Source organism: Camellia sinensis, chromosome 7 (genome assembly GCF_055761805.1).
Source record: "Camellia sinensis isolate YWXY chromosome 7, ASM5576180v1, whole genome shotgun sequence".
Lineage (NCBI taxonomy): Eukaryota > Viridiplantae > Streptophyta > Magnoliopsida > Ericales > Theaceae > Camellia > Camellia sinensis.
This window is the reverse complement of record NC_138967.1, coordinates 170,868,416-170,883,063: the sequence shown is the minus strand read 5'-3', so window position 1 is coordinate 170,883,063 and position 14,648 is coordinate 170,868,416. Positions and strand designations below refer to the sequence as shown.

The window sequence follows — 14,648 nt, the reverse complement described above, 5'->3', positions numbered from 1 at the left end:
TAAAATTATTATTTAGTATTAATTAATACAAAAATCCTGGAATTAATACTAAAATAATTAATACTAAAAGTACTAAAATTATTAATTTTTGTAATCGATTTTAAGAATTAATACTAAAATTATTAATAATAATGGCTTAATTATTATTATTATTTTTTTATTAAAAAAATACTAAAATCTGATCGGAGAAAGTTCTGATCGGCGCGCGTGAGAGAGAGAGAGAGAGAGAGGGAGAGAGATCTGATCGGCGATATGGCGATCGCGACGTAGGGGACGACGACGAAGGTGCAGCGGCGACATGGGGGACGATGACGACGAAGGTATAGCGGCGACGTGGCGATCGTGATCGCGAAGAGAGAAGATGAGAAATCTACCGTGATCTGCCACGCGATCTACCGCGATCTCTGGTTCATGTTCGCCGAAAATCACGATCGCGATCCACCCTCCGAACCCGATGACGAAAAGCCCTAGGTTCGGTGCCATGGATGTAGCACAGAGAGAGAAAGCAAGGGAGAGAGAGAGACAGAAGAGAGAGTGATCTGGTTCATGTTCGCCAGAAATCGCTCGAAATGGCCGGAAATCGCCCGAAATGGCCGGAAATCGCCAGACAACTTCGTTGAAGAGACAAAAATAAGAGTTTTTTTATTTATATATATGGTACACTTGTAATTACTTGAAATTGTGAGGGGCATTTAAGTCATTTTGCCCCTCAAATTGTAGTTGCCCGGTTAAGTTATTCCAAAAAGCTTCTCCTCTCCCACTCAAAGAAAAAGCTGATTTTTAACTTAAAAAAAGCTATAATCTGTATTATTAAGCTGAACCAAACACACCAAAATAGCTTAAATTAAGCTAAAAGGTAAAATAAGTTGAAAATAAGCTCTACCAAACAGGGCTTTACTCTTATAATAATTTTTTTTTTTTTTTTTCAATATAGGACTAAGGAACTTAAATGCAGATAAGAAAGGAAAAAGAAAGGTATGTAAAAAAGATAAAGGTTGTGGGGAGTGATTTTGAAATGCTTCCTAAAATAGAGAAGAACTCCGATCGGTGGTGCCGGAATTAACACTCCGACAAGTAGGTTAGTTTCTTTCGAAAGAAGAGTTTATAGTTTCTTAGAGTGTAAATTTTTTAGAACATACATCTTCCTTTTGCCTTGCCACCCTCTTATAGAGTTATCCTTCTTGATATTTTTCCCTTGTAGCATAACCCTTCATTATCACTCTGTCAGGGTTCATCTTCATACTATACTTTTTAGAAAGGGACAACCTGGGCCCACCTAATGGGACCATGCCGACTTAGTTGATATACTTGGCTCAAACGCATGGCTTAGGTACCCTCAATTCAGCACTCTTTCACCCATTTGGTAATGACTTGTTGAAGTACAGTGGGCTTTTGATTAAATTTGGCCCATCAAAGATGGGTTTGGGTGTGCCTTGTTTGCTAATCAGAGGCTAAGTTTACTGGGCTCCTACAAAGGTGATGAAGAGGAAGGTAATGACCAGCTAAGATGAAATAACATTGGTTGAAAACGAAAATGAAGACGACGAAGACTTTTGGAGTTATAAATTTTCTCTAATCTAACTTTTGTTTTCTTATGGTGATTTTTTTTTTTTTTTTTTGACAAAACTGTAGATTTATAAATGAATAGTTTCTTTTTCACAAGCATAGATTAAGAAATATTTGGAAAATTTTAGAACTTATGACATTGTGAATTTTTTATGATTATAGTATTATTATAGATGAGTTAATTGCATATATTGTAAAATTGATATTATTAACCATCTTTTTATTATGAATATTTTTTTTCCCCACTTTCCACTATAAATTATAACATAATTGCAAAAATGTCTTTTTTTTGGTCATATCCTTGTCTCCTGTCCATTTTTATTTTACTTTTAAAGTAATTATTTATTGTCTATTGTAACAGTAACGTGACAATGCTATAGTGTGCATGTGGTTTGAGTTTTTAAGATTAAATTTTTTAAAAATTAATTTTTTTATTTTTCGTGTTTTTTTCTTTTGAGTGAACATTTTTAAAATTTTAAGCTTTTTTTTTTTTTTACTTTTTTAGATGCACCTTACTTAGATGTATCTAAAAAGTAAAAAGTTTGTGAAAAAATATTTTAAAAAATTAATAAATACTAAAAAATATAAAAAAAAATATACTGAATTCTCATTATTTTTTTTATATTTTTAGTATTTAGTGAATTTTTAAAAGATTTTTTTCACAAAAAATATACTTTTTATGTGTATTTATGTTAGGTGTGTCTAAAAATTAAAAAAAATACTTAAAATATTTAAAAAATTCAGTAAAAATAAAAAAATATGAAAAACGAAAAAGTAAAATTTTTTGAAAAGTATTTTTGAAAAACCAAAAACAAGCAAAGTAGTTATTCCAAAAAAAATATCAAAAAAATTTAGCACCTAAGAAACCTTAGTAGATCATATTCATTGAAATGATAGCCCACTACACTAAAAGAGTAGTGATACATAACTCTAAGGAAAAAGATTGGTAGCTCGAATCTCTGGCTCGAAAAATGGCTCGAATTCGAAGACAGAGACAGAGAGAAAGGAGAAAAGAGGAAGAGGGAAGAGGGAGAGAAGAAAGGAAGAAGAGAGAAGAAGAGAAAGAGGAAGAAGAGAGGAGAAGAGAAAGAGGAGGAGAGAGGGAGAAAGAGAGAGGAGGAGAGGAGATCACCACCGCCGTCGCCTCGTCGCCGCCGGTCGTCGCAGCACCAGCGATCGTTGCAGAACCACCGCCGTCGCCTCCGCCTCCTCCTCCCCCTGTGAATATGCCCCCTCCAGTCCTCCTCCTCCTCCTCCTCCTCCCTTCTCTTCTCCTTCTCTTCTTCTCCACCATTCTTCTTCGTCTTCCTTCTGCAACAAAAACCAGGAAAAAAAAAAAAAAAAAAGACACCAAAACGACGTCGTTTTGGTGTCGAGCCACGGATTCGAGCTACGTAGCGGGGTCCTAACTCTAAAATAATAGTTTTAATGGGAGTTTTAATGAAGTGAAAGAAAAAGAGAATAGAGAGAGAAATCTGGACTCTCACATCACATGAACAATCACCATATCATTAAAACTCTATTAAAACTTCCAATCGTTATTGAAACTAAAATCTAGATAGTAAATTTTCAATATCAAATCATTTTGGATCACACAATCCGGATTTGAACCAAGTGTAAATCCACTACAGTATATATAAGCACATTTTAGTGAGGAAATGTTCAACAAATGGTTCCATTCAATTGGATTGTGGGAAAATTTAGCACTCAACAACACATTCTAGTGAGGAAATATTCTACAAATGGATCGGTAGATTGGATTGTGGGAAAATTTATCGCTCAACAAATTATTTAATTTTATTAGTTCAGAAATCGAAATTAATCATATGCTCAGATTTTGTCGATTTTTTAATTGCGTGTAAATGGTAGTACTATATATATTAATTAGTATACTAACTAGTGTACCAATTAATGTTATGATATTATTATTAACCCCACTCATTATACAAATTATAAAAATTTAAAATTTTTAAAATTATATCATATCATTTATTAATACACTAATTGATATACCAATCATTATTCGGCATAAAAAAAAAGAGTGATTCACATAATTCTTTAATAAGAGTTTTTGTGGAATCCTATATAAAGAATAGAATAAGAAAAATTCTCCGGTTCATTTCCCGAATAATAATCCTTCCTAACCTTTATGAAAAAAATGTTTACTATTAGTCATTTATCCTATAATATAATGCTTAAAGAATCATAATATAAAGAGTATTTAAATATAATATGTTAGTCAATAAAACTGTACTATATAAAAAATTTCAGAGACGGAACATATATTTTATGAAAATTCAACTAAAAATTAAAATTTTAATTTTTTTTTTCCACTTTAGTCTTTTATTTTTCATTTTTTTTTTCACTTTAACTTTTTATGTGTCAAATTTTTCTCAGTTTACTCTAAAAGTTAACTTCTATTTAAATTAGACAGAAAATGTCATAACAATTATCACATAAAATAAAAAATATATTATTATATTGAAATTTAAGTTTATATTAGAGATGTAAATTATATATAATAAAATATTTTTATATCACGTGACTGTCAATGTGTCATTTACTGTTTATTTTTTAACATAAATTAATTTAAAGAGTAAATTGAAAAAAATTTGAAACATAAAGGGCTAAGATAGAAAAAAAAAAAAAAAAACTTTAATTGTTAAAGTAAAAAAATGACAAAATACAAAAAGAACAAAATGTAATTTACCCAATATAATAGTCAATACTGTATACAAATTTTCAGAGACAACATAAGAGCATCCACACCAGCTTCTTCAAAATTTTAGTCAAATTATAATTAAAAAAACTATTTTACTATTTTAACTAGTCACCTCTTAGTGCCTACTGTATCAAACTCTCTATTATAAATTAATTTTATTAAAATATTATTTTCTTATTGGGTTTGTTATTTTTCTTTTTTTATTAAATTGATGAGTTATCAGCCAAACAATTCTTAAAAAAAAAAAAAAAAAAAAAAAAAAAAAACTTGGCCATTAATCGGCCGGAAATCCGATAACACTAATCTCTGTATTGTAGGGATGAATAGTACCTCGTTTGTTGTAGCGAGGTACTGTAACACTCATAAATTAGCAATAAACAGTAACGAAGTTGATGCACGTCTATTTTTCATGAATAACACCACTAATTTAATTAAAAAATAATTTTAACTACTTTAATGCGGATGCTGTAAGCGAGCGTTTCATTCCATTTGGTTTTTCATGCAGCCTAGTGCATGTGGGCGTACTCATTCAAGTATAAGATAGGATAATATGGCAAGAAATTATACTTTGCTCCAGGGGTAAGTCTATAGTACATTTGGTTTAAAAAATGTATGGTACATCGAAAATCAATGGCTCAGATTGAGCCACATCATTAAAAGTGACCTGGTAAGCAGGTCACTTTTTATAGTTATGAGCTAAAATCATATTTGTTCATAACTATAATCAAATTAATCATAACTTAGTTATGAGCTCTCATCACTTATCTCATAACCATATCTCATAACCAGCACCATTTTGTTGATAACCAATATCATATATTTCATAACTACAATCACATATCTCATAACTACATCTCATAACCAATATCCTTTAGCTCATAATCACAACACTCTGATCATAACCACTATCACATATCTCATAACTATTAATCACATATCTCATAACTACTACTCATATAGCTCATAACCACATCTTATAACCAATCCCCCTTTGACTCATAACCAACATTACATATCTCATAATCAACACCCTTTTGCTCATAACCACATCACTTTGATCATAACCAATATCACATATCTTATAACTAATAACCACATATCTCATAACCAAACACCCTTTTGACTCATAACTACATCACTTTGCTCATAACCAAAATCACATATCTCATAATCAACAATCATATATCTCATAACCATTAACCACATATCTCATAACCAACACTCTTTGGCTCATAACTAACATCACATATATCATAACTACTAATCACATATCTCATAACACCCTTTGGCTCATAGTCACACCACTTTGATCATAATTAACATCACATATCTCATAACCATTAGTCATATATCTCATAATCAATACTCTTTGGCTCATAACCATACCACTTTACTTATAATCACTAATCACATATCTCATAACCAACATTCTTTGGCTCATAACCACATCACTTTACTTATAACCACTAATCACATATCTCATAACCAACATTCTTTGACTCATAACCACACCACTTTACTCATAACCACTAATCACATACTCATAATCAACATTCTTTGGCTCATAACCACACCACTTTACTCATAACCACTAATCACATATCTCATAACCAACATTCTTTGGCCACACCACTTTACTTATAACCACTAATCACATACCTCATAACCAACATTCTTTGACTCATAACCACACCACTTTACTCATAACCACTAATCACATATCTCATAACCAATCCCCCTTTGACTCATAACCAACATTACATATCTCATAATCAACACCCTTTTGCTCATAACCACATCACTTTGATCATAACCAATATCACATATCTTATAACTAATAACCACATATCTCATAACCAAACACCCTTTTGACTCATAACTACATCACTTTGCTCATAACCAAAATCACATATCTCATAATCAACAATCATATATCTCATAACCATTACCCACATATCTCATAACCAACACTCTTTGGCTCATAACTAACATCACATATATCATAACTACTAATCACATATCTCATAACACCCTTTGGCTCATAGTCATACCACTTTGATCATAATTAACATCACATATCTCATAACCATTAGTCATATATCTCATAATCAATACTCTTTGGCTCATAACCATACCACTTTACTTATAATCACCAATCACATATCTCATAACCAACATTCTTTGGCTCATAACCACATCACTTTACTTATAACCACTAATCACATATTTCATAACCAACATTCTTTGACTCATAACCACACCACTTTACTCATAACCACTAATCACATATCTCATAACCAACATTCTTTGGCTCATAACCACACCACTTTACTTATAACCACTAATCACATACCTCATAACCAACATTCTTTGACTCATAACCACACCACTTTACTCATAACCACTAATCACATATCTCATAACCAACATTCTTTGGCTCATAACCACACCACTTTACTCATAACCACTAATCACATATCTCATAACCACATCTCATAACCAATACCTTTTGGCTCGTAACCATACCATTTTGATCGTAACCACCATCACATATCTCATAACCACATCTTATAACTAACATCATTTTCACCAATAACCCCTAACTTTGATCATAACCAACTCAAAACCACTAACCACATATCTCTATTTTAGATTTACTTACTAAATACAATAAAAAGGGTAATATACAAACAATATACATTTTAAAATATTTATATACACATAGACATACATATAAATAATTTGACTAAATTTAATAAAAAATGTGTTGAAAATTTTTATCTACGATTCACTACAAGAAAAGTGGGCTTATGAGACGGAACTTTTTTGCGACGGCACAACTTGCCGTCTCAAGCAAAAAATGTGACTTTTTGAGACGGCATAACTTGCTGTCGCCAAAAAATGTGACTTTTTGAGACGGCACTTTCTTTTCTTTATCTCTCTCATCTCTCTTCTCTTTACCTCTCTCACTTATCTCTCTCTGTTTTTCTCTCGTTTATCTCTTTTCGCTCTTTTCTCTCTCTCTCTCTCTCTCTCTATCTCTCTCTTTGTCTATACCTTTTCATCCATTTTTTCATCTCCATCTCTCTCTTCTCTTTCTCTCTCTCTCTCTCTTACTCATCACTCTTCTCTCTATATTTGTCTGTCTATTTGTCTCTCTCTCTCTCTGTGTCTCTCACTCATCTATTTCTTCTCTCATTTCTTCTCTTTCTGTCTCTTTCGTTCATCTCTCTTCTCTTTATCTCTCTTGCCCATCTCTCTTCTCTTAATCTCTCTCATCTCTCATCTTTCTCTGTCTCTCTCGCTCATCTCTCTATCTTTCTCTCTGTCTCTCTATCTTTCTCATTGTCTCTCTCGTTCATCTCTCTTCTCTCTATCTCTCTTTGTCTTTCTCGTGTATCTCTCTTCTCTCTGTCTCTTTTCTGTCTCTCACTCTCTATCTCTATCTCTATTTCTTTCTCTTTCTCTTTTTCTCCCTCTCTCTTCTACCACTATGTTTGCGTTGCTCACTCTCTCCCTCCCGTCTTCTCTATTTACTGAGCTCCCTCTCGATTTATCGATCCACTACAAGAAAATGCACTTTTAGCGACCACTTTGTCTCTCTCTCGCTCATCACTCTGTCTCTCTTTCTCTCTCTCTCTCTCTCTCTCTCTCTCCTTTATCTGTCTCTCATTCATCTCTCTCTCACCACCCATCTCCTCTACCACCTTCACCACTACTGCAAACGCCATTCCACCACCACCACTACTTCCACTGTCGCCACTTCACCTCTACGACTACCATGACTACTACCATTGCTACCACTCCACTACCACCACTACTACTACTACTACTATTACCTCTCATCCACCGCCGCCACTCCATCTCCCATCTCCCATACCACTATCACAACTTCATCACTAATCTCCTTCGCCATCACCACCACCACCACCACCACCTCTTATCCATCACTTTCACCACTATTGTCGCTCCCTTTCCTCTACTACAAAAAATTTGTTTGATTATGGTTTTTTAATAGAGTGTTGAATTGAGTTTTGAATTGTATGTGGAATTGAGTTTTGAAAGTTTGATGTGACATGTGAAATAAAAAAATTTGTTTGGTGATGAGTTTTCAAAATAGTTTTCAAAACTTAATTCAATATATAATTGATAATCAAATACATAACTCATAACTCGATATCCGTATTTTTGATCAACAGTCATAACCAAACTATTTTTAAAATACTCAAATAAAAAAATGTTTTTTTTTTCAATTAATTGTTTTTAAGTAATTTTTTTGAATATTTTTTTTTCAAATCATTTTTTTTTCAAACAACTTTTATGTCAATTATTTTCTGTCAATTAATTTTTTTGTCAATTAATTTTTTAAGCATGTATAAACATTAAAAATATTAAAAATATTTAAAAAATTAAAAAATTTAAATATTTAAAAAATTAAATATTAAGAATATTAAAAATATTCCGAAAATCTAAACCTAAAAACCTCAATTTCCCCCGTCTTTCCTCATTTTTTTTCATTTCCTTTTAGGTTTGTAGAGCCCATTACCCACCACCCGCCACCATTTTCCACTACCGTCTTCCACCACCACCACCCACCCCCTACCACCACCTGCCACCACCACCCACCACCCGCTACCATCACCCACCAGCCACAACCGACCTGTCACCTACTCACCACCACCACCACCACCTACTTGCCACCACCACTCATTACTTACCTGCCACCACCATCCACCACCTGACACCACCAACTACCCACCACTACCAGCCACCTACCACCCACCCACCCGCTACCACCACCCATTACCACCCCCCACCACCACCCACCCGCCACCCACCTGCTACAACTACCCACCATCCACCACCACCACCACTCGCTACCACCTACCACCCGCCACCGTCACCCACCCACCTACCACCACCACCACCCGCCACCTACCCGCTATCCGCCACCCACTTGCCACCACCACCACCACCCACTCGCTACCACCCACCACCCGCCACCGTCACCCACCCACCCACCATCACCACCCACCATCACCCGCCATCCACTTGCCACCACCCACCACCCACCACCACCACCACCACCACTACCACTATCACCCACCTGCTACTGCCCACCACCCGCTACCATCACCCACCCGCTACCACCCACCATCCGCCACCCACCTACCACCACCTGCTACTACCACCACTACCACCCACTCGCTACCACCCATATACAAAAAATAACCACATATACAAAAAATACTATAATAGTTAGTTCCAAACCTTTGGGATTTCAGGAACAACATTACCCCCAAGTTGATCAAGTAAATTATCAAATAGCTGATACAAGTAAAAGAAAAGTAAGAAACAAGCACTATTTGTTACACATATATCAAATATGTTTTGAGACACAATCATTTAGTTTACTTCATCGAGATTGTCATGAATATTATTGTCAATGTTGTTGTCAGTTGACGATGGCTTCAACTGTGGTCTTTTCTTCTTTACATCAAATTTCACAAAAGGTGTACGCAACCACTGACTGGCTTTGCAATTCTGGGTCCCTCGAGTCTGAGGACCACGAACAACACTACATGATGATGACATTGTTACAGCATTCATTTCGACTGCCTTTGTATCACTCTTTTTTGCGCGCAATCTCTCCTTTTGTGGAATAGAAAGTTGTTCATTATTTAATGCTTTCCCACCAACTAATTTGGCTCGTTTCTTTGCAACTGCCTTTGCATTTGGTGGTGTGAGGATTGGTTTTGTTTTTCTCAAATGCAAAGTTTCCATTGGTTTTTTGTCATTCATATTCCTTATCTCATCCTCATCTACAAACTTCGGGGAATTGGCTGCAACCTTTTCGATACCACTATCATCGAGACCAACCATTTCAATGTCAATTCGATGCTCCTCATGTAGTTTGCTTGGTGGTGTTTTAACATTTCCACCATCAACTGGAATGCATCGTTCTAACAACTCAAGAATTTGACCAACTTGGTTCTCCATTTTGACCAGTCGCTGCTCCGCAAGTAGTTTGGTTGGTGGTGTTTTAACTTGTTCTCCATCAACTGGCATGTGTTTTTCTAACAACTCAAGAATTTTTTCAACTTGATTCTCCACTTTGGTTAGACGTTTGTCATCCTCATCTTGCCTTGTGTCCTTGTGGCCTTGGACCAAAAGGGCATGAATTTCAATGACTTGTTTCTCAACTTTAGCCAATCGGGAGTCATCATTCTTGTCAATTCTTCCCTGGCTAAGAGTTACTGCATTGGACTTTTCACCAATGTTAGGCAAAGCCACCTATTCACAGATATACAATAACTTGTTAATGTCACAGGTGTAATGTAAATTGAGCTATAATTATAAAAAGTCATGTGTTGTAAATATTTACCTCAACATTTAAATATCCTCCCAAAGCTTTAATTTGATTCAAACCCTGCTTAATTTCTGAATTGCCCCAATAGGATAAGCGAGGAATGGAGTTGGAAGTAGCCACCAACTCCCTTTTGCGAGCAAATTGTTCCAAGTAAAATAACTACATGGGAAAAAAAATCAAAAAAAGAAGTCATTTTAATGTGTGTTAGACAATATACAATAAAAAATAATAGATGAAATAATTACACATCAAGGGGAAGTACCATTAGAAGAAGCAAACAGCCGCACATAGCATACCGCTCTTTGACCTTGGCAATGGCAATGCGGTCGACAAGAAAATCAAGGGTGTGCTTTGCCCAATTGAATTGACTGATGGACTCAACATTTTTAACCATTTTAATGAATGATTGGTGTACGCCTGCCTTTGTGGTGGGGCACAAGAGGGCTCCAATGATGTATAAGACAAATTTCCTTTTAAATTCAGTTCCAGCATCTTTTGTTTCAAGCAGATAAGATTTCAAAGATGTGAGCGGAACAAATTTATTCTTCATCGCAATTTCATCACATAGGTTTGTAATTTCATCTACGGACTCTGTTAACTTCACAGGTAGACCATTGGAAGGTAATCCCATCAACTCATGAACATCTTCTACGGTGAGAAGCATTCGAAGACCGTGGACATTCAATGAATGAGTTGAAGGATCAAAGTTCTGAACTAACCAATGACACAAGTCATGATCTATGTGCGTGCACCTAAGGCTTAGGATGCCATGAAACCCCATATCACTCACTGCTTGTTGTTGTGCTTTGTCCAACCTTCTAATAATCTTACAAATTGATGTAAGCTCAATTCGGGTTTGAATTTTTACTTTTGGAGGCTTTTGTTGGACCACAGTTTTTAATTGGGCATATTGTTCAGATTGCAGCTTTCCCATTTGTATATACTTATTTTTTTCTTCTTCAGGAAGTTGATTCCATTTGTCCCCAATATCCTACATTACATGCATAAAATCATATGAACAATTACATACAAGCTTACAAGTACAAAAGGAATACTACAAACAACAAGAATACGTTGCACTTACCTTCACGTCTACTTTCATTTGGGTTTTTTTTAACTCCATTGATTGTTCTTGGCTATAAACATATGAAAATGAATATAAGAATTCGTATAATGGAAAATATATAACTACATACAAATAGATATTAACGAAATACCAAAAGAAAATGAATGGAGTGATCGGGCGCTTTGGAGGATCAGTCGGCTTATCCATTAGGCTTCAATCAGAATTCCTTGTAAAGAAAGACAAGAAAAATAAACTCATAATATCTTTGATTAGGAAAAAAAACAAACAAACAAAAATCTTAAAGGTTATAGTACATTCATCAAATGCACGACATGCACACATGAATGGATTTGTTTTATAATAATGTAGTTAACAAAGACTATGTTTCCAATGTAAAAAGGAAAGACACTAAAAAAAATTCTAATCATAAACAAAAAATGATACCCCAGTAGCTTAGGTCACATTAGCATAAAAAATAGATTAAAGAAGTTAATTTTTTTGGACAAAATTTGTAATTTGGTAAGGAAATTTTTTTGTCGCAAAAAGGAGCCAAATATTTTGGCACCATACGAATTGATAATAAAAACGACATTGTTTTTTATTTTATTTTTGGGACTATTGTAGAAAAAAAATAAAAAACGATGTCATGGTTATGTATAGCTCCTTTGCTCCTTCAAGTCTCACTTTAGGTATACAGTCAGAAGGTTGAATATCTTTATTAACTGGTTTTACTTGCTTTGGTTTTAGCTATGTTGTGGTTCACTTTCCCATATTTTATCTTGCTAATTTTTTTTTTATTCTCTGCATGGGTTTGGGGATGGCTTGAACCACATAAAGCACTTGAAAATTATAAATGTTTAGGAAAGCAATTTGTTGGGATTCTGATATTGTGCAGTTTGTTTGGATGGGTCTCCCCCGGCTTACCATCTTGATAAGGGGTTTGGAGCAGGAATTAACAATTGGTTGGTTCATTTTGAGGTTGGTCCTTCATTTACCATTTTGTTTTACAATACAAAAAATGATTTGTTTGTTGTTAAGAAGATGATTGAAAAGAAAAATAAGAATTGTGAAATCATATAAGATACCCAATTTTCTGCAGTTTTATTGGAAATTGAATTGAGAACTGATTTTGATTTTTTTGAAATGCCAATTTCCTAGTGTATTTAGGACATGAAAATGTAGTCTGATAAGGGGAGGGGAAAATGTAATCTCTATTACACCCTTTGTTACTTGTCACTAAGTAGATTGATGGTGGAAGGAAATGAAGTTTGTACAAAGTGCTTACAATCCCTCCAGATATACATCTTTTATCTATCTATTTGGGATGATACAGTAGGAGCTTGAAATGTAGATTTAATGAATTTGGATCCATACCTGTTATATTAGCAACCTATATATATGTTTGCATATAAAATTTACTAAAATTAAAAACCGAAGAAAAAAATGGGAGCCAAACAGGGGTAGTTAATATCAATATGCTTCAAGAATTATATAGAAGCTTAGCTTCAAGGATTATATACTGTCTTATACCAGTATAGAGAACTAATTATAGAAGTATAGTAGTGTGTTGAATATTTTCTAAACTAACCGAGCAGGATGTCGAGCAGCCGAAGTGATGTCGCAGCCGGAGTGAACAACGGTAAGAGTGGTCAGAGTGATCCACGGGAGCTCTGATGAAGGCAAAAGCTGAGAGAGGAAAAAAAAAATTCAAGAAGAAGTTAATAATACTTTTCCATATATCTATAGATTGGTCTGTGCAGAAGTTAAAAAATTCAAGAAGAAGTTTAGCTTATTTTATGTTTGAATTCAAGTAAAAGAAAAGAAAAGAAAAGAAACAAAGTGCATGTACTTAGAAGCTCAGCCTCAGTTTCTGCATTGAAACATAGGTGATTTTCCTATCTCAGAAATTGTGGTAAGAAAGTTGCTCGGATTATAAAGGAAGGGTTGAGATTGAATTGCCGTATTGTGAGTCCTTGCATAGAATGAATATAGACAACATTTTGATATTTATAAATATAATAAACATGTAGTATTACTAAATAATAAAAGGCTTATCTTAGGACGAACTGGAAAATTGAAACATTTAAAGTTTGACTTCTTTTGGCGTTCTATCCGTCTTAATTGATACGTGTAATTTGTAGGTAATTACCGGTATATAAGATTTACTACTTGGTAAGGTTCCAAAAAATAAAAAAATAAAAATCCCATTTCCTCTATCTCTTGACACCTTGCTTAAATCCAAAGACTATCACATTCATTACACACAAATCTCAAAAAATGAGATGAAGCAATCACAATCTCTCTCTCTCTCTCTCTCTCTCTCTCTCTCTCTCATATTCTTGAAATGTCAATTGGCATGGGAGTTGTGTATCTAATTATACTATCTCTGTTTCTTGGATCAACCAATATTGTGAAAGCTGCTGCTGCTCTACCGTGTGATGACGACAGATGCAAAACTGGATCATGCAACAGCACTGGCTACTGTATTTGCAATCTTCCAGACCCTTCCACCATTTTAGATGGTGATCGACCTTTCCAAGGGTAAATCTAACTTGCCTGATTCATTCAAACTCATATATATATATATATATATATATGGTTTTCAATGGAAGTTTTCATACAACACTTAAATCATTCTTGTGCTAGACACCATTATAAGAAAATATTGAAATTCTTTAGCAAGATTTAAAAAAATAAATAAATAAATGGAAGAAGAAGAAAAAGAAACAAGTAATGCTACGAACACAATTTTTTCATAGAAAAATGTACAACATGTAGTATTGCCAACATTACGTTTATTCTAGTATAATTTCATCTAGAATGAATGCAGTGCTGCCAACACTATATTTTGTGCAATTTTTGAAACTATTTCTCAATTTATAACCATATGATTTTCAATGGAAGTTTTCATACCAACTTGAATC

The 14,648-nt window shown here is 34.2% G+C and overlaps 1 protein-coding gene across 1 annotated transcript; it reads right to left on the bottom strand.

Moving 5' to 3' along the window:
• Window positions 1-9,547: 9,547 nt before the first annotated feature.
• On the bottom strand, window positions 9,548-13,574 carry LOC145796284 (uncharacterized). Its single transcript, XM_082881360.1, has 7 exons — window positions 13,313-13,574; window positions 11,876-11,950; window positions 11,743-11,794; window positions 10,921-11,649; window positions 10,674-10,817; window positions 9,704-10,582; window positions 9,548-9,616 (listed from the first exon to the last, which is right to left on the bottom strand). The coding sequence occupies exons 2-7, from the start codon at window positions 11,929-11,931 to the stop codon at window positions 9,548-9,550; spliced, it is 1,929 nt and encodes a 642-aa protein (XP_082737486.1). The 5' UTR covers window positions 11,932-11,950; window positions 13,313-13,574.
• Between the last annotated feature and the right edge of the window lie 1,074 nt (window positions 13,575-14,648).